General features: G+C 51.8%; 1 protein-coding gene and 1 long non-coding RNA gene across 4 annotated transcripts in view; both read left to right on the forward strand.

Annotated features, from left to right (window-relative positions):
- Positions 1-21,500, forward strand: part of pbx4 (pre-B-cell leukemia transcription factor 4) — a 29,426-nt gene extending 7,926 nt beyond the window's left edge. For 2 of the 3 annotated variants that reach the window (XM_069195719.1, XM_069195721.1), the window contains 7 exons: positions 95-168; positions 14,992-15,236; positions 15,503-15,693; positions 15,816-15,951; positions 16,244-16,400; positions 21,026-21,112; positions 21,409-21,500. In XM_069195719.1, the coding sequence (XP_069051820.1) occupies positions 95-168; positions 14,992-15,236; positions 15,503-15,693; positions 15,816-15,951; positions 16,244-16,400; positions 21,026-21,069 (847 nt within the window). In that variant the 3' untranslated portion in view covers positions 21,070-21,112; positions 21,409-21,500. The remainder of the gene's footprint in view (positions 1-94; positions 169-14,991; positions 15,237-15,502; positions 15,694-15,815; positions 15,952-16,243; positions 16,401-21,025; positions 21,113-21,408) is intronic. The other variant, XM_069195720.1, reaches the window with a different exon arrangement.
- LOC138241828 (uncharacterized) lies at positions 21,499-25,439 on the forward strand. The gene is made up of 2 exons (XR_011191086.1): positions 21,499-23,876; positions 23,939-25,439. It is a non-coding gene; the product is annotated as an uncharacterized lncRNA (long non-coding RNA).
- Positions 25,440-26,281: the final 842 nt, after the last annotated feature.

Below are 26,281 nucleotides of genomic sequence, written 5' to 3' on the forward strand. Positions count from 1 at the left end.
TCGGAGGGGCCGCGGGTCCTCCGCGCGTCGTGCTGGAGCACGGGTTCTCGTTTCTGACGCCGGCCCCTCTCTCTCTCTCCCCCCCCCTCTGCAGGAAGCACGCGCTGAACTGCCACAGGATGAAGCCGGCCCTCTTCAGCGTGCTGTGCGAGATCAAGGAGAAGACAGGTGAGGCGGGTGGCGGCCGAGCTGGGCAGGTAAAACTGGAGCGGTTCCGGGCAGCCGCTGGACCCTGCGGGGCTCGTGAATCGACCAGCGGGCTGACCCGTGGGTCACTTGGGTCGATGGATTGGTTTTGTGGCGCCTTTGGGCTTTTTACAGTTTGACTGGGTGACGGATGAAACGGCTAGGTCACCGATTGTCTGGTTCTGGGTCGATGTGCTGTTGCAGTTCTTGGACGATGTCCTGTATTGTTTTTCTCAGTGTTTCTGTAGAAAATAGTTATTCCACCTCTTGTTGGGCACTGACTATCATTCTGGTTTTAATGTGATTTGTAGTTTTAGTGCTGTTTGACTTTTGTGTTATTAGTGTTATTTGTAGCATTCAGGTTGTAGAAGAACACATATGGCTATAGAAGATGAGTATTACTGTGTTTTGTCCACCATTTAAATGGCAAGATCTTTGGGTTGAGTTTCTGTGAGCTAGATTAATTATTAGAGATTATAGTCGGACTCACACTGACGGAGCAGTCTGAAAGTCTCCAGACTGGACTGACTTTACTGTGAGGTAGATTAGTTATCAACTGAGATTATAATCAGATTCACACGGACTCTGACAGAGCAGTCTGAGACTCTCCAGGCTGTACTGGGCTGACTTTACTGTGATCTGGATTAGTTACTGAGATTATAATCAGACTCGCACTGACAGAGCCGTCTGAGACTCTCCAGGCTATACTGGACTGGACTGACTTTACTGTGAGCTGGATCAGTTACATATATTGTAATCATACCCCTGTTAGTTATTAGCCAAGATTATATTTGATCTCTTTCCTAACTTCAGCTTCACTCTCGACTCGCTACCTCTCCCCCAAGACCACATAGACTTCTCTCATTGTCTCTGAACATGGACACTCTCCTCTCCCTCTCTCTCTCTCAGTATTGATGGGATGTGCTGTGAAAGGCAGCCTCTGCCGGCTGTCATGGCGATCTGTCAGTCAGCCTCTCACGCTGGGCTCTGATTGGCTGGGGACGGAAGGAAGGGGGGTGTGGGGGGGTCAGGAGGGGGGTTCAGTTACCCTGGCAACGAGCTGTCTTATTTACCTAATGTCATTCACTTTGATTTTTTACGTTTTGCCTTCGAGCCCCTGAGACGGAGAGGGAGAGAGAGCAGAGGAAAAGGGAGAGGGACAGAGGGAGGGAGCAAGTAGTCTTATGAAAAGGGTAGATTGTTGTTTAAAAAGATATTGAGATTGTTGCCCTAGTGCTTTTACGCTTTGGGTATGTCCATAATTGCAGTCTCGAGTTGCGGGAATTCTTGTATGTGAACTGATCATTGCAGTCCGCTGCAGGCCTGGTCGGCCTCCTCCTCCTGACCCTCTTGTCATTACTCCTCTTCCTCCCCCCCGCTCTCCCTGTGTGTCTCTCTCTCTCTCTCCTCCTGACCCTCCTGCAGAACAGGCGGAGCAGGGCCTGGTGCTTTGATATGTTAATGGCGGAGTGTGGAGGAGAGGGGGAGGGGGTTGTGAATTCCTCAGGGATCAGTTTGTTGGATTGTTTTCATTGTGAAGGAAGTCTCCCTGCATGTGCCAGGTCTGTTCGCTCTCTCTCCTCTCCTCTTCTGCTTCTTGTTTCTCCTCCGTCTCTGGTATGGGGAGGTATGCAGTTGTATTCAGTCCGTGCCTCTGGCGCGCAATCTTTGTCCTTCTCTGTGATTTGACAAGGTCAAGATCAGGCCATGCGGCCTGCCCTGCTCGTTTGGCTTTTTAGTACCCAGTTGATCCAAGGGTCCCATTTTGTTGTTCCCTGAAAGACGCGAGGTTTCAGCTTCAGCAGCACGGCTGGGTAGCTTGTTCCATTTTCCCACAACCCCTGGTACAAAGAAGTGCCTCATGGCTCCCTGTTGGTTCTGATGAAGTCTTCTGGGTTGACTTTGTCGGTGCCTTTGAGGACTTTGAATATGTGTCGGGTCCCCCCACTCCAGTATAGTGCTGTATGTTCTGTGTGCTGGTGTGTGGAGCAGGGTCCTTGTGTGTTCTGGTGCTCGGAGCTCATGGACCAGGTGTGCCGATAGTGTTGCTGAACTGGGGTTCGTTCTGGACCTCCTGCAGGACAGCTGTTCCCGCATGGAGGGCATCCCGAGGCCTCTGCACTTGATCCCCTTAGTCGAGCGTGAAATAACTTTGGCCCATCTGATGAGAATCTCTCCGTACGGTCTCGGGAGGGTCTGGTGTCCAGTCTGGACTTGGGAACTCTGGGCGCGGAGAGTGTCTTGTGTCCAGCTTGGTCTGGAGAAAGACTTGGTGTGAGGAGCACGGGGGTCTGGTCGGGACTGGGGAACTCTGGGAGCGGGAGGTGCTGGTGTCCAGTCCAGCTTGGGATAAGTCTGTTCCGTAAGGCTCGTTGGACTGCTGGGAGATTCGCTTCCTCGAGTCACTTCGCCGCTGAAGCTGAGGAGGAAATGCAAACCATGAAGATGTTTAAATCAAGCTGTGCTGAAGTGGTCTCTCTATTAAGCAGCGTTTAATTAGTAAAGCCTGTAAATTATGGTAACGAGTGTGAATGGGGGGGTGCAGCTCTCGTCATCTCTGTGATTAATTGTGCGCAGCGAGGAGCGCAGCTGGTGATGTAGCACCCTCCCTCCCAGCGCGTGCTGGGGGCAGGATGGCGGCGGCGGTGGCAGTGTGGTGCACCCTCCCAGTGCAGGCATGTGCGGTCCACCCCAACACAGCACCGCGCCCCGCTGCCTGTCCCGAAGCCCAGCTCTGCCACGTCCCTCATTCCCCCGTCTCTCCCTGTCCTGGGTTTTCCCCTCTCCCGGCGCTCGCTCTCTCTCTCTCTCTCCAGGTGGCGTGAGGGAGCGCGCTGTGATTGATGAGGACCTGGGAGCTGCAGTAATTGCTCTCTGTCTGATCGCAGCTGGACTGGCAGCCAGCTGATACCCCCCACACACGCGCGCGCGGCCCTGACAGCTTCACCCCTTCCCCCTGCGACACAGAGCCCTCGACTGGGGTCACCTGCTGCCCCTGCTCTGGCCCCGCGCGGGTGTCTGTGTGGGCCACACGGTGGCCGTCGCTGTCCGTATCGCCACCGCGTCCTGTTCCATTATTTGCGTGGTATTTATCCTTCACCTTCGCTGCTTTGTCTTCAGAGCAGCACGGGGACGAGTTTCTCTACGTACCCTGTTGAAGGGATGCATCTGCCTAGCGCCCAGCCTGAACAGCAGCAGGCTCAGAAAACGGCAGAGCTGTTGGGGGGGCTCTGACCCGCAGTTAGTTACGGCTTCCTCCCATTATGATGGGCTGAGTTCTGTAGGAGCTTGTGGGGTCTCTCCATATACACACGGAGGCAGATTTGTGGCAGTTGCGCATTGTGGTATAAACTTTTCCTCGGGTGAGTCTGTTTCCACAAAGATAGTTTTAACTTCATCACATGTGAGATTCTGGAACTAGTGAACCACAGGCTTGGGCTTGTCTTCAATCGGACTCCCCGTAGACAGCAGACTGATCCATGCCAGTGCTTACCAGCTGCAGGGGACTTATACAGAAGCAGCACCAAGAGGACCAGTGGCCTGAAGCCTTTATTTGAGTGTTTCCCTTGGCTGCAGTGTTGTTGTGGGAAGGTGTTTGTTTGCGTTGTGAGGTGTGACGCGCTCCCTGCCCTCTCTGCGTGTCTGTCGATCTCTCTTTCCCTCTCTCCTTTCCCCTTCAGTCTCTCTTCTGTCCCCCTCCTCCCTCTGCCTCTGTCTCGGGGCCAGCACACAGCTCATTTAGGAGCGCCCCATCTCTTTAATTAATGATATGTAAATTTCTCTCGGATGGATTGCATTAGCATACCGAGGGAGAGTTTTGGCTGCCCGACTCGTAATATAGCCTAATTAAGGCTTAATTAAAACTGATGCCCGTCTCTGTGTGCCGTGTCTTATCTGGACGGATGGGCAGCCTGGGTGTGGAGAGGCCTGGTCCCTCTGACTGGGCAGAGGTGATGATGATGATGAAGGAGTGTTACTGTGAAGATACAGAGGTGCTGGACTGAGTGTCTCTACAGTTACTCTACAGATCTGAGGATGATGATGGAGTGTTACTGTGAAGATACAGAGGAGCTGGACTGAGTGTCCCTACAGATTTGAGGAGGATTTAGTGTTAATGTAAATATCTATGCAACGTAAATGTTGCCTTATGATCAAGGTAACGATTTGATTTCCAGCCCCTGTTTTTTTTCAGTGCAGGTGACCTGCATCTGCTACAAATCAGGTGTGGATTGGATCTGTGGATCTGTACTGGGGCTTGGACACTGAGTTGTACGTCCTGGAGTAGCTCAGGCTGCTTTGCGCGGGGAGGTGGATTTCGTTTCCCATGTTGTGTGGGGAGTGTTGCTGACGGCGTTTGCAGCGATGGGCGAGTAGATACCGGAGTTGATGTTCTCCTGTTGTCTTGACTGGAGACAGCTGTGCGGAGAAAAGATCAGGCTTCTTTTCTTTCTCTTAGTGATCCCTGTCTGCGTTTTCTGTTGGCCATTTGTCTTCCCTTGAATTTCACGTTTGGTTCTCCCAACCCCCCCCGTTTCTCTCCTCCTTCTCCTTTGCTTCTTTCTCTGTTCCCTTTGTCATGTCCCGGCGTGTTTCTGACTCTTCCTGTCCCTCCCCCTCTCCCTCTCCCGGTCTGTGGCTCTGTCTGGGCTTGATACCAGGATCTGTATTGTTCAGCAGTGATGCTGTCCGGTCCCCCTGTCTGCCAGGCGCTTATCTCTCTGCCACAGAGCTCTGCTCTCTGTGGGCTTGTGTGTGTGTGTGTTGGGGGGGGGGGTTCTCCTGTGTTTTGTATCTACATGCGTGCACCAACACTGATGTGAACAGTTCAGTAAAAATTCATAGAAGGCATGGAGAGATGTGGTGAGTTTTTGAGAGCTTTGACTTGATGCTACAGGCCATGTTGTCAGAGCATCTCTACAGGTCTGAGGATGATGATGGAGTGTTACTGTGAAGATACAGAGGAGCTGGACTGAGTGTCTCTACAGTTGCTCTACAGATCTGAGGATGATGATGGAGTGTTAATGTGACGATACAGAGGAGCTGGACTGAGTGTCTCTACAGTTACTCTACAGGTCTGAGGATGATGATGATGATGGAGTGTTAATGTGAAGATACAGAGGAGCTGGACTGAGTGTCTCTACAGTTACTCTACAGATCTGAGGATGATGATGATGGAGTGTTACTGTGAAGATACAGAGGAGCTGGACTGAGTGTCTCTACAGTTACTCTACAGGTCTGAGGATGATGATGATGGAGTGTTAATGTGAAGGTACAGAGGAGCTTTATGTGATACCTCTAAGAAGCTTCTCATATCCAGCACAAACAGTATGTAAATATTGGTCAAACGAACTTGCGTGTGCGGCTCCCCTTGCAGTAGGAGGAGGGTGAAGGGAGCACTGTGGTTACTCAGCCGGATCTGGGGACCCGGGACGAGGGGCCGCGGCTCATTCCTGGCTGGGCACAGCCGAGGGCAGCTCAGGTTACATGATCCGCACCGCTTGTCAGACGAGCTGGCACCGTCGCCGCAGGAAGACAAACTCGTTTAGAATCACAGGTTACAGGGACCGCGCGCAGGTCCAGCGCTGGACGTTGGTGTAAATCAGTCTGTAACGGCCGTGTGTGAGTGATCTCCTGTCACAGCCTGAGAAACAGGGAGCCTCTCCAGTAATGTTTCTCTTGTATATGTCTTGTTAATTGTTATTGCTTTGGCAACACTGTAATTCATGGGTCTGGCAGATAACATGCTGTGAATTTGAATTTGTGCGTGATTTTGTCAGGGTGTTTGCCTGGGATAATATTTTACCCATGAACACAAAGTTACAAACGAGGGCAGCGGGCTTGGCTCATCGTGCTTGTATGATCGCTAGAAACGACCCGATCCTCTGACCTCATCCTTGAATGAAACCAGTGTACCTGCCTCAACCACACGTCAAAGTAGTTTGAGACTCCACTTTGTGTAAAGACATTCCTCCCAATCTCATTTTAAATAGTTCCATGTGGTTTCTACGTGTGTCCCGTGGTTTGTGTTTCACTGATTTTGAAGACCTCTGGGTTGACTGCCAGTGCCTTTCAGGTCTCCTGGTAGTTGTCTCTGTTCAGGACTAAAGTGGTTCTGTTCTTCCAGCTTGTAAGTATTCCTAGAATTTATCTGGTTGCTCTTCTCTGGCCTGCTATCTGAGCAGAAATAGGTTTTCTATAGTGACAACCAGTGCTGTACGCAATATTCTACATGAAGCCGTTGTGCGTTGCATTGTTTTAACATAGTTTTTTTAGTAGCCACTGTTTCCTGTTTAAAACTTGTAGTTGCTTTATTCGCCTGTCCAGAATTCAGTCACGTGCATTACCTTGAGTGTCTACTGACTGTAATCTGAGAATTAATCCATTATATATAAACTGGAGCCAAGGCCTTCTGAAAATCTATGGGCTCTGTGTATCCATTACTGTTGCTGCTTTTCCAAGAGCTCTCTCAGGTTAAGTAAGGTTTTCATCAAGTCAGAATTTCCTGGTTCTCAGTCCTTGTCCTGGGGGGCCCCTGTCTCAGCTCGGGTTCATTCTAACTGGGCCTTTAACTGCCTGCTGCCTGGAACTGATCTGCATGCTGGGCTTCTCTCCACAACAGGGACTGAGAACCACTGGCTGAGAATCTGTCGTATAGACGATCCCCTAGCTTAGTTCTAGTACTTGTTTTTCCCAAAACCTCGCGTGTGATGGAAGCCAGAGTTGTGATCTTTTGGCCCCTGGTAGGAGTGGGCGCAGCCCTAGCGCTCCTCCAGTCCGCGGGTGCCTTTTATTGGCATGCGCGTCGGTGTTTGCGTGCTCCAGTTCTGGCTGTGTTTAGCAATGTGTGGGGCACTGTGAGGGATTGAGGAATTAGAGGAGAGCACTAATCTGTGATAATCTCCTGTCTTTCGCACAGTGGGGTGTGAACTGGCCTTTCTCAGCCAGCAGCACCGTGCGCGCGCACACACTCGTTCACGTGCAGTCGGAGAGGAGCTGGGCTGAGTGTCTCTAAATTTTCCCTGTGGATGGCTCCGTTCTGTGCTTTGTAGATGTTATAAGGGAGCTGGGAACTCTCCTGGCGTGGGATTTCAATCATGCTGGAAATTATGCCCCACTTTTAAAATTAGGGTTGCCACCTTCTTCCACAGTGAGTTCCCAGCAAAGTGTCGCACGCACCTTGTCTTTATTTCTCCTGTGCTGTACGAGACTGATGGTGTTGTCCTGGGACTGTAGGGCACTGCTTCGCCTGATACTGCGCTGTGAATACGGGGTTATGCGTCGTTAGCCTGTGCAGGGCTGCTGTACTGTATTCGTGCGCTGTTCTACTGTACTCTTGCTCTGTAACTGTACTGTACAGGGCTGTGCTGTCTGTCATTATTCTCGTTTCATGTTATAAATGAGAGGAGCGCCTCGGAACTACTGCTTAATTGCCACCTAATTTGCATAACTGTGCAAATTAATGACCTCTCAAATGAGCATTCATTTTTCACAAGGTCTTTAGGAGCTCCTTAAGAGCCCAGTGTAATTAAAACAGGAGACAGGCAGGCATGCGGGCCCGCTGGCAGACTGTGAGAACTGGTGCCAGTGCCAGACGGGCACACCGCACGTGCACCCCGCGCTCGCTCTCTGCTCCCCCTCGCCCCCCCCCCCAACTGTGGGCGCGTGCGCAGGGATGGAAGTGTCGCGTGTGGTGCCTGCATCGCCCTTGCGTTGAACTGATTTCGTGGTGGGAGATGTGTGTTTTTAGTGCCGATTGCGTTCTCTCCCCGTTTGTAGATCGACAGGCATGAGTTGGAGCCGTGTGCGACGAGAGTCCACACCTCTCGCTTTGTTCCTCATTGCTTGGTGGCGGTGCCCCCACCCACTCCACGGCGGTCTGATCCGGTCCAGGTTTTGCCAACTGCGGGCTGTGCTAATGAATCGGGAGCATCATGGGATTTTGTTTTGGAAATCGGGGACAAAGGGGTTGTATTGTACCCCCAATTTAGATGTGGGTTCTCTCATGAGCAGGGTGGTGACCCTCATACGGTCACGGCGCTGGAGATCTCGCGTGTCTTCCCATCTTCCTCCGAAACGGTCACCGTGGCGGTACCCACAGCGCAGCTTCCTCCGATGGGAGGGGCGAGGAGCCGGTGGTGCTGGACTCGCTCGCGGGCACTCGCCACCTCAGATCTCTGATGTCTGGATTGTAGGGCTATCTCTGCGCCCCCGGATCGCTCCAGGAGCCCCTGGCGTTGACTGCTACAGCCGTTCCTCAGAAAGTCAGCCAGTGCGGTGCAAAGTTAAGGTGGGGAGCAGTAGGGAGACCTGTTAGGTGCTGAAGATTGCAAAGCGCCTTTCGGACTCTAGCCATGAGCTTATTGCAGCCAAGGAATCTGCTAAACTTAGAAGCGCATCAGCGAAGAGACTTAGCAGACTCTGTTTGCCAGCTGTAGAAGCCTTATGTGATTAGCGACAGCCTGGAGCCTGTCCTACGGGGCTTGATGTGGATGTTTCGGCTTATAGCCCCTTTAACGCCTCCGCGGGTCACGCCCAGCCCTCTCCTGTGTGGGACTGTCCACCCTGATCTGGCCTGGTGGAGGCTCTGCTGAGAGTCCACCCATTTGCTCCTGCGTCCGTGCCCCGTCGGCCAGTGCGGGCGGTACTTGCAGTGCCTGCCAGTCTCTCTGCGTCCAGCCTGTCCGTCCGTCTCTTAATCTCTGCCCTCGGCCTTGCTCGCTTGAGATCTTGCTGCGTCTCGAACAGGGGATGAAAATTGTGCTTTTTCGTTTTTTTTTCTAAAGGTCACTCTGTCCATCTCTAGCACTCTCTCTCTCTCTACTTCATTGTTTCTTTTGCTTAGCTCTCTGCCTCTCCTCCTCCTTTCATTACTTTTTTTTCCTCTTTCCTTCTCTCCCCTCTGCCTCTCGCCCCCGTCTCTGCCCCCAGTGAAAGGCAGTGAATACTCCAGGGAGCTGATGCAATTAAAATGCTAATCCTGTCTGTCTAGAGCGAGCAGGGAGACTGACGGCGTATGAGGGATTGCAGCTCACAGCCAGGGCCGGACTGAGAGGGAGAGAATAGAGGGAGCGAAGGGGGGAGGGGGCCGAGAGGCAGGCAGAGATGGAAAAGAGGATAGGACAAAAAGGAGGGGGTGAGTGAGAGCTAGGAGGAAGTAGGCAGGGGCAGGTGTACCACTGTGCTTCCTCACTGTACAGTACTGCACCGGCTCACCATGATGAAATGCACAGACTTGTGTGTCTAACTGTAGAATGCTGCAGCGTCACAGTGAGTCACTACAGTACCCTGAGACACTGCAGTCCTGTACAGTAAGACACACAATCTGTCCAGTTCGTCCTAGTGAGCCACTATAGTACCCTGAGACACTGCAGTCCTGTGCAGTAAGTCTCAATCTGTCCAGTTCATCATAGTGAGCCACTATAGTGCCCTGAGACACTGCAGTCCTGTACAGTAAGACACACAATCTGTCCAGTTCATCATAGTGAGCCACTATAGTAGCCTGAGACACTGCAGTCCTGTACAGTAAGACACACAATCTGTCCAGTTCATCATAGTGAGCCACTATAGTGCCCTGAGACACTGCAGTCCTGTACAGTAAGACACACAATCTGTCCAGTTCATCATAGTGAGCCACTATAGTAGCCTGAGACACTGCAGTCCTGTACAGTAAGACACACAATCTGTCCAGTTCGTCCTAGTGAGCCACTATAGTGCCCTGAGACACTGCAGTCCTGTGCAGTAAGTCTCAATCTGTCCAGTTCATCATAGTGAGCCACTATAGTGCCCTGAGACACTGCAGTGCTGTGCAGTAAGACACACAATCTGTCCAGTTCTTCATAGTGAGCCACTATAGTACCCTGAGACACTGCAGTCCTGTACAGTAAGACACACAATCTGTCCAGTTGTCCTAGTGAGCCACTATAGTGCCCTGAGACACTGCAGTCCTGTACAGTAAGACACACAATCTGTCCAGTTCATCATAGTGAGCCACTATAGTGTCCTGAGACACTGCAGTCCTGTGCAGTAAGTCTCAATCTGTCCAGTTCATCATAGTGAGCCACTATAGTAGCCTGAGACACTGCAGTCCTGTACAGTAAGACACACAGTCTGTCCAGTTCTTCATAGGACCCACTACAGTACCCTGAGACACTGCAGTCCTGTACAGTAAGACACACAATCTGTCCAGTTCGTCCTAGTGAGCCACTATAGTGCCCTGAGACACTGCAGTCCTGTACAGTAAGTCTCAATCTGTCCAGTTCATCATAGTGAGCCACTATAGTGCCCCGAGACACTGCAGTCCTGTACAGTAAGACACACAATCTTTCCAGTTGTCCTAGTGAGCCACTATAGTAGCCTGAGACACTGCAGTCCTGTACAGTAAGACACACAGCCGTGTGTGCAGCCCTTCACAGTGAGCCAGTGCAGTACTCTGACATTGCGGTCCTGTACAGTAAGGCATAGAACAGTCTGTGCAGTTCATCACAGGGTACTATAGTGGCTCACTATCATGAACTGTGATGAACTGCACAGCCGGCTTATAGCCCCTTAAACACCACTGTGTTCGTGTCTCTTACTGTACAGGACTGCAGAGTCTCAGGGTACTATAGTGGCTCACCGTGAACTGTACCGAGACTTACTGGGGTTCCCTGGTCTTGGGGACCCTACAACTGCTGAGTAATAGAATGTACCCCTTAATTAGCTTAATACAGTAAATGTTTTTGTTGGATTTGCCTTTTAACAATTGCATTTCAGAAGAGTCTCTAAACATTTGAATGAAAAGCAATGTTCCATTTGAGCAACTTGAAAGATTGGGTTAAGAGCTAGAGTGAGGGAGGTCGCCATGGCACTGGCAGGGACCTGTAGTCAAGGATTTATTACACGGCATCGTATTGAGACACAAATTGTCCTGTACTGTACAGCAGGTACTGTCCCGCCCTGCTGCTAGCTGTCCTCCACTGTCCTCAAGTACAGTGGTTTCCCATGGAAACCTGGGGCAGCTGCTGTCCCTAGTTAACCCAGTGGATCGGCGGCATTGCTTTGTAAAAGTCAACTTGACCCAAATCATTTAATTAAAAAAAAAAGCGCATTGAGGCCAGGAGACGCCAAAGATGAATTAGTTATGCCTCTTTAAATAGAACTTCCAGGGCGACAGTCTGATGGTGCTGGAGTGCTGTAAGCAGATCCTGAACGCCCAGCTCGCTCCTCTCCTTACAGCCCGCCTCTCGTGGAGCTGTCCCGGCGTGTGCATCGGCGTCGCCGTGGTGATGGGACAGCGGGTCAGTGATGCAGCGAGCGGACTGTAACACTGGGGAGGGCGAACGAAGCCGCAGGCTGGGTGAGGGATGGAAAGATACTGGAGGAGGTCGGGAAGATGAGCTGTTGAGGAGAAGGGGGGGGTGAGACTGAGGGAGAGGATGGCGATGAAGGTGGAGCGTGTGGGTGGAGGGTGACAGGAAGTGATGGCGGGGTCTGCCCTCTCCCCTGCTCTGCCACTCCACTGGCTGTGTGCTTATGTGTGAGTAATTAACAGTCATCAGTGTTTAATTACAGTGATTAAACGAGTCACAGGAAATTAAGCTGCAGCTGGGGGCGGGGCGTGTGGGAGGCGAGCCGTGTGTTGGGGGGGACGACTGGGGTGAGAACTGTGAGGCGTCCCGTAGCGATGCCATGAGAGCACCAGCAGCAGCTGCAGAAGCCCACAGTAACACTGCGAGAGGGAGGAGCTGCAGGGGCAGTGGAATAAGTGGTGTTCGAATTCAATTCAAGATCAGCTCCTCCGACTCCGACTATATGGGCTATAATAGTCTGCCAGGAGTGGGGTTCGAACCCACGTGGACTCTTGTCTACTGGTTCTTAAGTCCAATGCCTTAATCACTCAACTGTCCCGATGCTGCTCTCTCAATTCAATTCAATTCAAGGTGCTTTATTAGCATGACTGATGGGTAATAATAATAATAATTGCTTACACTTATATAGCGCTTTTCTGTACACTCCACTCAAAGCGCTTTACAGGTAATGGGGACTCCCCTCCACCACCACCAGTGTGCAGCCCCACCTGGATGATGCGACGGCAGCCATAGTGCGCCAGAACGCTCACCACACACCAGCTATCAGTGGAGAGGAGAGCAGAGTAATGAAGCCAATTCATAGAGGGGGATTGTTAGGAGGCCATGATTGATAAAGGCCGATGGGAAATTTGGTCAGGACGCCGGGGTACAATCGGTGTTGCCAAGGCAAATAAAAATAATAAAATTAACATGGAACAAAACACAAAATAAAAGTCAAATTAAATCTACAGACATTTACAACAAAGACATGTCGTAAAATATTGACATATACTGTAAACATATTGAGCATTATTGGGAGACAGACTCACTGTTCCTCAGGCTGTGACAGGAGATCACATACTGGGCTGCCAGTTCAACTGAGTTCCCTCCTCCCTTCCTCTCTCTCTCTCTCCTTCTCCAGTTTCCCCTCTTGCTCCCCCCTGACCCTTGACTTTTTCTTTTTAAGAGGAGACGGAGTGCCCCTCCCCCCCCCTGCCCCGCGGCAGGAAGTGGCCAGTCTGGGCCTGCTGGAGTCCTGCCCATGGGTGGCTGTATATCAGGGTGCAGCGCCCTGTGTTAGTGTATGGATCTGCAGTGTCATGTTACTATGTGAAAGTACAGCCCAGTGCAGGATCTTTGTAACTGCAGTGTGCTGTGCTACACTGGGTTTGCAGTAGTGCCATGTTTGTATGCTAAACTTGCTTATGGCACATTGCGGTCTAGTCAGCTGCAGTAGGACTGTTAACCTTATGTACCCGCATGGTGTGACACTTTAGGCTCCCACATTGGTGTCTTTTGCTCTACAGTGCTGGATGTTATGGAACTATAGAACAGTACTCTGTATGCTGAACCATGGCCAGCAGTCCAGCAGTTCATATTCAGTACAGACCGACAAGCCTTAGTGATAGGACAGTTTACACAAAGGGTTATAATTATAATATCTGTTAGTTATGTAGCGCTTTTCTGGACACTCCACTCAAAGCACTTTACAGGTGACGGGGACTCCCTTCCACCGCCACCAGTGTGCAGCATCCACCTTATGGGAGTTGTGGGAGTGTGGAACAAGCTGCCCAGATGTGCTTTCAAATGGATACCGTGGCTTCCTTCCAGAAAAGACTGGATGAGATGCTCAGAGCATTCTTGGGTGTTTAGGGCAGGTGAGGAGGAAGTCTCTCTTTCTCCGGCTGCTCTCTTGGGCTCTCTGTGGACCCTGGCTGGGTTCTGCTAGTGTTGGTCAGGATGACTCTGATAACGGGGTCCAATCTCCTTTCAAGTTGAGAGCTTTAATTTCGCTTCTTGTTTTCTTGGCTTAGTGTGGATTCCTGCATTATTGCTGGTGGGGTTTCTGTCCTGGGTGGCTCAGTTCTGGGGGGTGGTGGGTGACCCCCCCAGGGCTTTGTGGACCCTCGGAGTTTGTTTTTGTGGGGAGTGGGGCGAGGAGAGCCTGTGTGGGGGGTTTTCCAGAGCTCTGAGCCTTCGGGATTTCCATCCATCCCCGAATCCCTGAGCCTTATTGGCTGTATGGCACGAGGGGCTGTATCACGCAGTCAGGCCTGCGCCCTGGTTTTCCTTGGGAGGGCTTTTTTTTATCAGATCAACTATAGCAATCCTTATCCCCACTTGGCTCCCTGTCGGGCTGGTGTAGTAGCTGCAGTGGGACTCCGGGGGGCGCTGTCTGGAAGAAAGGTTACAGGGTGGCGTTGCCAGTCCAGGAGCGCATTCTTTTCCCCAGTCTGAGGGAGGAGCAGGGACTGGCGGCTGCTGCAGACTGATTTGGGGGGGCCAGTGTGGGGAGGGGGGTGGGGAATCTGAGAGTTGGGGAACAGATTGAGCGAGAAGGGGTCGGGGCGGCACACGCGCCCAGAGAGAGGAAGAGAAGTATTGGATTGGGGAGAGGGGGTAGAGGAGAGGTCAAAAGTTCACGTGGCGGAGCTGCTGCATTCCAGAGCAGTGAGAGCGGGGGAGGTGGGGGAGGGCGAGGAGCTGCAGCACAGCCCCCCTCTCAGGAATGTACGGGGGGGGGGGGGGGGCAGAACAGAGGGAGGCGCTCCTGCCCCCCTCTCCCCCCTGCCACTGGGTCGCTCTCGGAGCAGGTGTGGCACCCGGCAGCGAAGAGAGGGGAAACTGAAGGGGTGTATGTTTTAAACGGAAGCTGCAGGCCTGTCCTCCTGCTCGATCTCATGCGAGAAGCAATGCGGGCAGAACGCAAGCCCTCCGCCGAGAAGCGCCCGGCGCGCGTCGTCCGATGGGACACCTGCCTGCCCGCGAGCGGTTTTCTTCCCCGCTTTTCAGGGATCTGCCGCCCTCGCAGGTCCGCGGGCCCCCGGCCGCTGCTGATCTCCAGTTCCGCCGTGCGCTTCGTGGCGAAGTTGCGCTCCTTCAGTTTAACCTGTGGAAGACTAGCTCCCCGTGTTAAAGCAGTTCAACTGCACGGAGCCGACGTGCTGCCGGGTCAAATCGGAGCTCGGGAATGATTTCCCTGTGTGCTGCTTGGGCACAGCACCGACGGGCAGGTTTACATAGCTGTGCAATTAACCGTTTCGTCCAACACAAACACGACCCCGTTATTAACCGCGATGTCGGTTGTGCAAAAGCAGTGGAAGAGCGCCATCTGCTGGTGCGTTGTGAAACTGCAGGGCTTTTTTTCCAGGGAAAGTGTGATGAATGACTTTTTTACAGTTTTTAAAGTTTTTCTCTGTCCGTAGTCAAGGTGCTGTAGTTAGCGGGCAGAGGTTTGACCCCTCCCTCTTTCTCTCAGTCCTCAGTATCCGTGGGGTACAGGAGGAGGACCCCCCAGACCCCCAGATCATGCGGCTGGACAACATGCTCTTGGCAGAGGGCGTGTCGGGGCCGGAGAAGGGCGGCGGATCGGCGGCCGCGGCGGCGGCGGCGGCGGCAGCGGGGGGGTCGCCGAACGACGGCAGCATCGAGCACTCGGACTACCGCGCCAAGCTGGCGCAGATCCGCCAGATTTACCACTCCGAGCTGGAGAAGTATGAGCAGGTGAGAGGGGTAGGGGGGGGACACCCTCTGATTCTGATTTCAGCCTGGGGTGCACGTCCAGTGTGTTGACTTTACTCTCAGTGGTGCTGCACTGGGAGGTCAGTGGTTTCTGGGGGGATCCCCTTGCCAGTCTGGCATTGGTGTTCAAGCATCTTCATGACGTTATACTTCATGCATTGTAACACGCCATCCCTTGGCGCTCTTTCTCTCTCTCTCTTTTCTCCGGACGGCGTGTCCGCGTGGCGCTGGGCGTGCTCCCCGGCCAGGCGTGCAGCGAGTTCACAAACCACGTGATGAACCTGCTGCGGGAGCAGTCGCGCACGCGGCCCATCTCGCCCAAGGAGATCGAGCGCATGGTGGCCATCATCCACCGCAAGTTCAGCTCCATCCAGATGCAGCTGAAGCAGAGCACCTGTGAGGCCGTGATGATCCTGCGCTCCCGCTTCCTGGACGCCAGGTCAGTCCGTGTCTGTCTTTCCCACCTGGGTTTGTTCCCTCTCCGTCGTTACTGCTTCCAGCGGCAGGTTAGCGCCCCCTCACCGGCCTGTCTGGGGGCTCTGGCCCGTGTTTGTGTCGCAGGCGCAAGAGGCGCAACTTCAACAAGCAGGCCACTGAGGTGCTGAATGAGTACTTCTACTCCCACCTGTCCAACCCCTACCCCAGCGAGGAGGCCAAGGAGGAGCTGGCCAAGAAGTGTGGCATCACTGTCTCTCAGGTGAGATCGGGGCCTGGGGGAGGGGCTCAGCGTGGAGGGGGAGGAGCAGGGGGGCTTGGGCAAGAGGAGGAGGATCAGGTGGAGAGGCTCAGAATGGAGGAGGAGGAGCAGGGGGGCTTGGGCAAGAGGAGGAGGATCAGGTGGAGGGGGTGGGGTTCAGGGAGGGAGGAGGAGGAGCAGGGGGAAGGGTACCTTACGAAGCAGAACAAACACTAAAGCAAATAAAAGTTACACCTCTCTGTGAGTCACCTGTCCTACACTTGGTCACTGTTACCATCCCTCTCTGTCCCAGGTGTCTAACTGGTTCGGCAACAAGAGAATTCGTTACAAGAAGAACATTGGTAAGTTCCAGGAGGAAGCTAACCTGTACGCCGTTAAAACCGCAGTGGATGCGGCCAGTGTTTCTGCGCAGGCTAGCCAGGCCAGCTCTCCGGCGACACCGAACTCAGGTACCGTCTCCAGCCCTGAATCAGCACCCCTCCCAATCACCGCACCCCTCACCGCACCCTGCCTCACAGAATATTGGCCTGAAAGGGCCTAGGGCACAGCCGAAACCAATAGACAGACGGACAGATGGACAGACGGACACACTGGCCGCACAGACCTGCTTTCTGCGGAGATCAACAGTACTCTGCTGCGCCCTCTGCTGGCTACAGACAGGCCCTGTGTTACAATCTCAGCTGTCTGTGATGCTGCTACACTCTTAACCCAGGCCAAATTTAAAATTCAGACTGGGGAAAAGTAAAACCTGGACCGTCTGTAGTTGTCAGGAGCTGGAGCAGAGGAACCCAGGTCCATTCCAGGCTTTCCTAGTCCTGACCCTCTTGACACCCACCCTCCAGTGTATCTAGTTTTGTCTCAATGAATTAATTGGCCAAATGGCTTAAGTTGTCCATGTGATGTTTTCACCTAATTTCAATTTCATTTCAAATGACACATCTCAAATTGGAATTTAAGGAAATTGGATTTTAAATTTAGAAGAAAAAAAAGTAATTTCCTTGCTCGGTCAGAAACTGACTGGAGACTGGGATCAGAGTGGACTCCCTGGGCAGGGTCGGACAGGTCTGGTGATGGCACACGCATCTCTTCTTAAAAAAAAAACGCACACCCCCCCCCCCCCATGACCCTAAGAGGAGGCCATCCGCTGTTCCCTGTAGAGAGAGTAGTTCTGTAGTTCTGCTGTGGCGTTTTACTTCACACTCGTTCAAAGATGAAAATCGAGGTGTAAGAGCCGGGCCTTTGTGTGGAGGTGGCCCTGAAAGGCAGACAAGGCGGAAAGTGAGTGTCTTTACTCATGGGCCAGCTGGAGAGCTGTGCGCCCCGTTCACAAACAGCCAGTGCTCCTGTTGGGGGTTTTAACGAGCTTGCGCTTTCCCAGCCTGCTGGACTGTCCGTCTGTCTGTGCGTCTGTCTGCTTACTCACCAGCACCCCCACCTCCCCTCCAATAACCAGCTCGTCTCCTGTGTGTGACTAACTTCAGGCACTCAGACACATGGCACCATGGGGGCGGCAGTCCTGGGGTGATGCCAAGCTCCTGGGCATGCCTGTGTATGTGCCTGTACGTCACTGTTGCCCATTTGTCTTCTGTCTTTGATTCATTTAATTTTGTTTTACTTTGGTTTAATCATCGCGTGCCAGGAAACACACAACTCCCATTGCCCCGAGGATATTCTGACCTGGGGTTCCCAATCCTGGTGTTGGGGGACCCCACACCTGCTGGGTTTGGATCACCTCAGCATTCAAATAATTGAACCCCTAACAGACCTAATGAGCTCAAATTGTAATCCAGAACTAATTCAAATTTTTCAGTCTCTGAATATATTAGAGGTAGTCTTGTAACTATGAACTTTCTTAAGGTACTTGCAAAGGTTCTAACCAAACAGCCTTTTGGTTCATTTAAAGGGGAACTGCAAAGCTATTTCAACATTTTGTGTTTCTAATGAATTGGCAATGATGAGTGCTTTTCAACCCACAATGAAACTACCAGGTATGTGGTCACGTGTACAGCCCTTGAGTTTCCATCACAAAAGTGACTAAGTTTCAGTGGATGTGCTATATTGTCACCATTGTCTGTGATTCAGAGGCAACAAGTGTCCCCATTACATTGTAAACGTGCTTTAGACCAAACAAATTCTCCTACTGCATTGATAGTAAATATTTCCATGGACCCGACGTATACAAAGCAACGTGTTTTTGACATACTTAATGGTTAAGTATGGCAAAAAAAAGAGCAGCCTGCCAACCAGCTAAAATAAACTCACAGTGAATGTTGTTAGGAGACCATGTCACTGTAAGCCAATGAGAAACTAGTGAGCGGGAAGGGCTGATGTCACATTACAGTTTGAGGAAACTCTCGTTCTCGCCCGTGGCAATAGCAGCGGGTTGTGACGACACGGCAGCCATACACGGTACCTTCATGAAGTTCACGCTTCTTTACTTAACCCAAAATTTGTAAAAAATTTGTGATACCATCAGTTTTATTTTGTTACCAAGGTTTTATAATCTGAGAATAGAAGTCTGAGAATTTGGGACTGCAGTTCCCCTTTAAAAGGTCTTTAAGAGCTCAGCTGCAGTGAAAACCCAGTGGTGTGGAGCGGTTCCCAGGACTGGGGTCCCCTCCTCTAGCTCTTGAGCTTGTTCATGCACAAACCGGCCAGTTACCAAGGTGTTCTACAGCTACCAGCGTCGGAGTAGGAATCAGGAATACAAAGTTGACGTCTGTATTGAAGGCAGTCTGGCGCAAGGGTTAATTTTAGGTTGGCGCAGGGGCAGAGTTTAGGCTGATGTCAGGGTTTAATCTAGTCTGGCGCAGGGGCAGAGTTTTGGGTGGAACATGGACACAGGGGGGAAGGGTGGGCAGCACAAGTGCAAAACTGCACCCAGGCCTTGTGAATGATAAACTGTAGCCCTCAGCGTCTGCGCTAGGGGTGGGAGAGTGTGTCCATTGCTCTACCTGCTAGCCTGCAGCCACGGAGCACATGTTCCGGGTGATCGCTGAGCTATGGGCCGCTCTGGGGCTGACTCGGCACTGGTGCCAGACCTCAAGTGTGAGTCGCAAGGCTGGGCTATTAAGAGAATTTGTGTTTGAAAGCCCTGGGCACAGAAAGTAGTGTGAAGTGCTTGAGCATTGTAGTGTGTTCCTGAATATTGAGGTTGTGCTTTTCAGCTTTCTGCGAGTGTAGAGCACAGAATAGGCACAACATGACCCCCATGACCTGTGACCTGCGTGGTGCCTGCAGGGTCTTCACAGCCACATGACTGTCCCATGGTGGGGAGATGTACCTGGCCTTGCGCTCACTCAGTGGGGATGCCTTCTCAGGCCTGCTGGGTGCCCTGCTACCCCCAGTATCCTAACATTGCACTTCTCTTGCCCTGTGATATAATAATGCCCAAAACATCACCTCCCTAGCATAATACCACTTATACTACATGTTGCACCACCACACTACCCCTGATAGTGGTAATACATTACAATGCATAAAATTAATACTACAACTAACATACAAAGTCAGAATGTCATCCATAAAATTCAAAACTTGCACAATTAATTTTCCAACCATATAGATCAACATGCACTGCCAGTTAACTGCTACATTAACCTGTTTTCACTGATATTTACTGCACATGGAGCTGGTAGAGACCAGTGCTACGCTCAAGTTGTTACAGGTCTTTAAAATACTTGTTTCGGGGGAGCAGTATTAACAATCAGATACAGCAGGAGTCACCCCTCTATGCTGTCTGTCTCACCCAGAGCAAGCAAGCTTCTAGTTCTGTTCCCAGGAGGGCGGCAGCATCTTCTGGCTGCCTGTTACAAATGGCTTGCAATTACTTAATTATACTAATTATCTAATTAACTGGGTTCTCATGTAACACTTCCTCCTGATGGCTCAGAAGCCAGGGGATTGATTTTCAGGAAATTGTGCCCTGACCCCAGTGCAGTGGATCTAAGGTTCCGAATTATAGCTATTAATCAGATCAGTTCAAGAGCAGTAGACTACAAGTGCATCCAGAACAAGCCGTGAGGAGGAGCTGGAGTCCCTGTCTGTGTAGAAGTATAGAACAAAGTCGTGCCCCTTCCCCCAGCACCAGCTGGTTCTGTAAGATTTCAGAAATGGCTCCTTGAGTTGATCGTGTTTGAAAAGAGATTTTTACCCCAAAATCTGCCCACACATTAAAAACACAGCTTTGTTCACATGACCCCTTTTTGTTCACTTCAAAAAGTAAGTGTACAGGAATCTCAAAGAGAATTGCTGTTAGTCAGACTCCTAGTGCTCAGCACTCTGATCCACCCCAGGTTTTGCAGCGTTACCAGTCAGCCTCAGCTGCTGGGCTTGTACATGAATTGCTCCCGTGAGACAAACAGATCTACCACTTGACTCAAGTTTTTTGTGCGAGATCTCTGCCACCTGGTGTCACTTTTAGCAAGAGCCCTGCAGGTGGTAAGAAATGTGGAGAGTTCTAGGTTACTGTACAGTAGGAATCAGATTGTCACTCCTCTCCAAAATGATAATTTCATATTTTCTCTTGCAAGCGCAGTCACAACAGTTTTGGGTGTTTGTAAATCCAGTGTGTTTGAGGTGTTTAGGGGTCTGAGTGACTCTTGAGTCCTGTAATGGTCCCCTGGGATTGGTGTGCAGTTTGTTTGCGTAGCAATTTTGTGTGATTTTCTTAAGAACCACCCCACTGTGTGCCTGGAAATTAGAAAGAATCTGAAGCAGGAGAGCATCTGCAGCTGGTGTAGCTTGTGGAAGAAACTCTTATGTAGCAACAGAGGAGATAAATTGACTTAAGTGTGTGTGCAGTCCTGGAAAATTTATTTGACATTAAATAAACTTTAGTTTAGATTTTGTAGGGTTGGTTAGCGTGGAGCACCTCTTGTCTGAGCCGGTTTGTCTGCCTTCCCCCCTGTGAAGAGCCTGGAGCCTGCCCTGTGTGTCTGTGGGTGCGTCTGCCACTGTCCTTGTCCCAGCTAGTGCTTCTCTTTCATCGTCTGTCCAATGCAAGATTGCAGGGCTGGTTTGCTGAAGTTCTCCCATTGCGCCCAGTGAGTGACAGCACCTCCTTTCTCCTCAGGTGGATACCCTGCGCCATGCTACACACCTGACGGGCGGTTATGAGGAGCTGACAGGGAGCGCCTTGTACCCTCCACGACGCATCAATGTGAGTAGTTGGGGGTGTACTCACAGACACCCCTGTCACAGAGTGAAGGCTTGTAAAGAGCTATACACACAACTCCACTGTGCATTTATATTATTCCCTCTCTCAGTGCAGTGTTAATGTACTGGAGTGTCCAGTCAGTGTGTCTGTATTGACCCCTCTCTCTCAGTGCAGTGTTAATGTACTGTAGTGTCCAGTCAGTCAGTGTGTCTGTATGAACCCCTCTCTCTCAGTGCAGTGTTAATGTACTGTGGTGTCCAGTCAGTGTGTCTGTATTAACCCCTCTCTCTCTCCTCCAGTCTAACGGCAGTTGGCAGGACAGCACTAACCCTTCCTCCGTCACTTCGCCCACTGCTGAGCCGGCGAGTGTCCACTCTGATACCTCCAACTGAGCACCAAATCACAGATCTGAGCACGGACAACTGCATCTCCTCTCCACTCCTCGTCATCCCTGCTGCTCCAGACCCCCCGCCCTCCCCACAATACCTGAAACCTCAACCCCACCAGACCCGCGCCACGTCCCACTGCAAGGTCAGCGACAGTGCGTTCAGCTCCTGGGCCGGCGAGTCTCAGGACGGACACGAGTGGACAAGCCATCCACACCTGTGCTCCAGGTCGGATCCATCTCCAGTCGGTGGGGGGTGGGGGGGGGCACACAGGTAACCCCTGACCCCCCTTGATCCCGCAGGCCGTCTGTCTCTGCACACACATCGCCACTGTGTCTCAACCAGACTGGACAACAGAGACAAAACACAAAACTGAAACTGACAGCACTGGACACAATGGAGCAGACACCGACACCACAGTACGGTGGTAGAGCTGTGTGCGCCACGCAGGCCCTGACACTTGATTGTCAGGGGGTAGAGTGAAGAAGCGAGGGGGAAGGTGGGGAGACACCCCGTCTTCCTTGGATGAGGTCGCACACTTTTTAAAAGTGCATGGACTTCCCTGTGCTGTCCTGGGGGCGCAGGCCCAGCCGAGGTGTTGGGGAAGCTGCCGGCGCCCCCAGTGTGTGTATGCTACAGGGGTTACTGTAGGCGTGCGTGCGTGCGCACGGTATCGGGGTTACTTCCTTAGTAATTAAGGATCAAGGCTCCTGACCAAATTAAATAGTCCTCATATTTCCAAACCATTATTCCTTCCAACACATCTGCTTGTGCCAAAAGTCCTGTCCCAGTACTGTTCCTGAGAATGCCCACACTGCGGCAGATGGGGAAGTTAACCGGATTGTGTACGGAGCAGAGGCATGTGTGCGGAGGGCCTACGGAGAAGCCTACCAGTTTGTGTCAGAATGGACTGTGGTGGGCAGGTCTTGGGCACGCTCCCAGTCTGTACCGATCTCCTGTTCTTCCTGACGTCTGTGGGTGCCAGGCTTTCCCTTGGGTGGGAGCTGCGACCAGAGCCCCGCTAACATCGGATCGCAGCGTGGGGCTTTGGAGACGCTGCAAAAAGCATGTCTGGCATTCGTCGGCATCCGTGAACGTGACAGCCTGACCACGGTTTCTAGCCAGACGTGAGCCCTGAGGCACACGGGATCACAGGAGACCGGGGACCCGTGCCGTGCTGCTGGGGATCTCTTCTCCTTTGGTGGCTGGTCAGACAGATGTGTCTTTTCTAACACCCCGCAGGGTGTGTGGGGTCTGAGCTGTCTGGGTGTTGAGGTGCAGGGCAGAGATTCTCGGGGCTCTGGGCGGAGCTTGTGGCTGCGTTCAAACCACAGGGCCCGGGCACAGTGGGATCCCCGAGTTTCCTTGGGATCTTAACTCTCCTGGGTTTTGTTCCCAACCAATTCCTAATTTGTTAGAATGAACGAATTTAACCTATTGGTGGGGAGGGGGGGGGATAAACATCTGTTAATGTTTTTTTCGAGTTATTCAAGTTTTGAGTACTGGGAGCGCAGATTGATTTGAAAGAAGTTACTGCGTGCTGCTTGGGAATGGAGGCCAGAAGAGGCGGTTCTGCGATCAGCACTGGACCTTCTGGGCCGGGTTTTGTTAGCTGCTCTGGGCCAAAGAGCTCCGCCCCCGGTCTCCCGTCTCTGAGACCCTGCTTGGTCTGAGGCCAGGGTGATGGAGACCCCAGGGGTCTGGAGCTACTCTGTGCAGGTCCAGTCAGTCCAGGATTCCTGCTCCCATCAGCCGTTAGTCTTTCCCTCACCTTGTCCCATTTTTTTTCCACACGTTTAGTTGAGAAGTTGTAGCCGATTTTTCATTTTTAATGCTGTTTCACAAAGAAAAGCACTGGGCACCAAAAATATGAGCTAGATGAAATTTGGGGAAGGGGGGGGAGGAGGGCATTAGGGTGAGTTAGGGGGGGGTGGGTCTATAAACTTTAAATAAAAAAAACTGAGAAAATGTGACCGTCTTCCATGCATGTCGTCTTCTTTAGGTGTGTTTGTGTCGACTGTGTTGCAAACCGATGCTTTTCGTCTTTTCGCGTTGCAGAAAGATTATGTATTTCAAACCACAAGTGACAGTGACCAGATATCTCGCTAAAGCCCAGCTCCTGCAGGCAGCCTCGCCTGGTGCCCACACCGGTCCACTCGACTGCTCCGGTGTTTCACAATGTCCCCCGCCGGCCTTTCCTTTCCTTTCCCTGCTTCATTTGGTCAAGAAACGGCACTGTCATATTGAGTGACGCAGCTCATTTCCCCAACTTGTCAGGGCCAAAAAATAGTGAACTGTTGAAGGTTAATCAGAATCGCCGAGTGGCTCTTCTGGAAGCTCTCCGGGGTTTGGTGTGTTTTCAGGCACGTTCTGCTCGAATTGCAGATTTTGCAATAACAGTCCTGTGCGAGGGACAGTACTGCACGCTGCAGGAAAGGGACAGGCAGCTTCTGTTTTTTTGGCTTAGTTGCTTAATATCCCATCTTGTCAAAAAGGACAATTCCAGAACTGACCCTTGCTCAGCTCACACTGTGATCTGTCTGTGTGACTCCAAATGTGCAGCAGTGAAATCCGCTCCAGGTTTAACAAGTTGCGGGCTCCCAACTCCCACCAGGTATTTCACCTTGTTGAGCAAAGGTACTATTCAATTTGCGATGATATATGTGTGTGTGGTTAATATCAAGTAGAAGAACCACGTTTAGTGTTACAATCTACTCCAGAGCCCCATACCTTTGAATGCCTGAAGTGGATCAGACTGCTGTGCAGTGCAAGACTGTATCCTTGAAAACATATCAGATGCGTTTCGCTTTCATATGATCTCTCTGATGTCTGTCAACCTAGCCTCAGCTTTTTTAAGAACATAAAAAAGGCCATATGACTGTAATAGTATTGTTTCAGAACCAAATATAGTATTACCAACTTGGTAATGAGTAAGGAAATCAATGTGTATGAGTGAGGGGTACAGGAATGTAATTTGGGGTTATCAATGGATGTGCCCTGTTTTTAAGTCAACAGAAGCCTTTTGAAAAATGTTTCTCTTTTTTTTTTGTTTAAAACACTAAAGACTTTCCGAAGCACCAGGAAGTTTGTGTTTTGTTTCTGCCAGTTCGTGGTTTCTCTAGAACTGCTGTTACTGCTTCTTTCGTTTTAACTTCTGTTAATACACCAAATTGTCTTCCCTGTCTTCTCCCGGCTGTGCATCGATGTCAGTGTACAGATTGTGGGTTTTTTTTTCTTTCATTTGACGATTTTTAATGTTTGGCATATAGCTGGGGAGACTGTAGACCAGATTAAATCAACAGGCCCTCTGTGCCCTATCGGCCATTCTGACTTAGCTGGGAAGATGCGCAGTCTGATTTAATGTGGGCTGATCTTTCAGTGATTGTTTTAGTGAGTTTTGCTGTTTTTTGTTTGGAGTGCTTTTTTAAAATGTTTTCTTTTTTTTTAACCACCTTCGTTTCTCCCCCCCCCTCCCCCTCCCCCCCTGTTGTGAGACTGTGCCTCCCCGCGGCCTGTCCGCACAGCGCTCGTCTCTGGGAATGTCGGTTGGGTGCTCCCGGGGATCGGAGCGGCGCCTTTCCGCCAGGGACCCCGGCTCTCTCGGGGAAGGGTAAAGGGGGGCGCTGGGGTGCGGTGACTGAGCCGGAACCCGCTTGAGCCTGAATCGAAAAGGTCCAGCTTTCCCTGCGCGCTCCCTGGAGAGCCGTTAGGATGAGAGATTCCCACCTCCGATCCCTCGGCACCGAACCCGTGAGGCCGCGCTGCACCGTGACCCGACCCGACCCCTCCTCCTCGCCCCCATCTTGTGTAGAGAAGTTAGCAGGCCGAGCCCTGGGGCTCCACTTATACCTCACGCGTGTAGGACACCTGTTCTGGGAGGAAAGAGGAGAACTGTAGTGTTGCTTATTAGAAAACTAAAAATAAAATCTAGTGTTTTTTTGGGAGTGTTTATTTGCTTTTTCTGAACTTTGCCAGGGCAGAGATCCGAGTTAAGAGCTAGATTTCCTGGTCTTCTTCCGAGCGGTGCAGCCAGGACTGGGGGGGTGGTGGAGCAGCCCCCGCTTGTCTCTACCTCCTGGAGCGGAGACGCCCTCCTGCTCATGCCTGGTTTCTGCAGTAGCTCCGCCCTGAGCGGGCAGGCGTGACCAGGATCCTCGCTGTTCTTGAGACTGTAACCGTCGAGCCGTGAACGAGGGCGGTGTTGAAGAGGAAGGAAAGGCGACTGTGGGGTGATGCTGGCTGTTCCACAGATCAAGAGGAGCCAGCCTGCCTCCATTCTGGCTCCACACCCAGAGTGGTGCAGTGACACAGGAGCCAGAATGGCTGACAAAAGGGTCTCGATTTCCTGGCTGATGGGGGCAAGTTGCTCTCATGCAGATGGAGGCAGGTGGCAATAGCGTTAATGGTGCGAGGGGTGGCGGTGTGCAGTCAGGCCGTTCCTGTTTGGCCATGTGCCTATAGAATGTGGTCGTCTACTGTCCTGCATGGACACTGACCCCTAGAGGGTGCCACTGGGTGGGATGGTCCCAGAAACATCGCTGATTCACAGAATCGAGCCCAGACATGGCCGTGTGGTTTAATAGTCTTGTTCACAGGCAGGCGGCGGGTTCAAGGCTGGCGGGATGTGCGCGCCGATAACCTGACCCGTCTTGCTGGGGACCAGCCTCTGCGCCAGCCCGTGGGCAGAAAGCTTTGTTAGAAAAATGCTGCCCCTGGCCAGGCTTGGGACCAGGCTCAAGGGTGTTGCAAAGGTGCCTGTAATGAGCAGACTGAATAATCAGCTGTC

The sequence above is a fragment of the Lepisosteus oculatus genome, chromosome 11, assembly GCF_040954835.1.
Source record: "Lepisosteus oculatus isolate fLepOcu1 chromosome 11, fLepOcu1.hap2, whole genome shotgun sequence".
Lineage (NCBI taxonomy): Eukaryota > Metazoa > Chordata > Actinopteri > Semionotiformes > Lepisosteidae > Lepisosteus > Lepisosteus oculatus.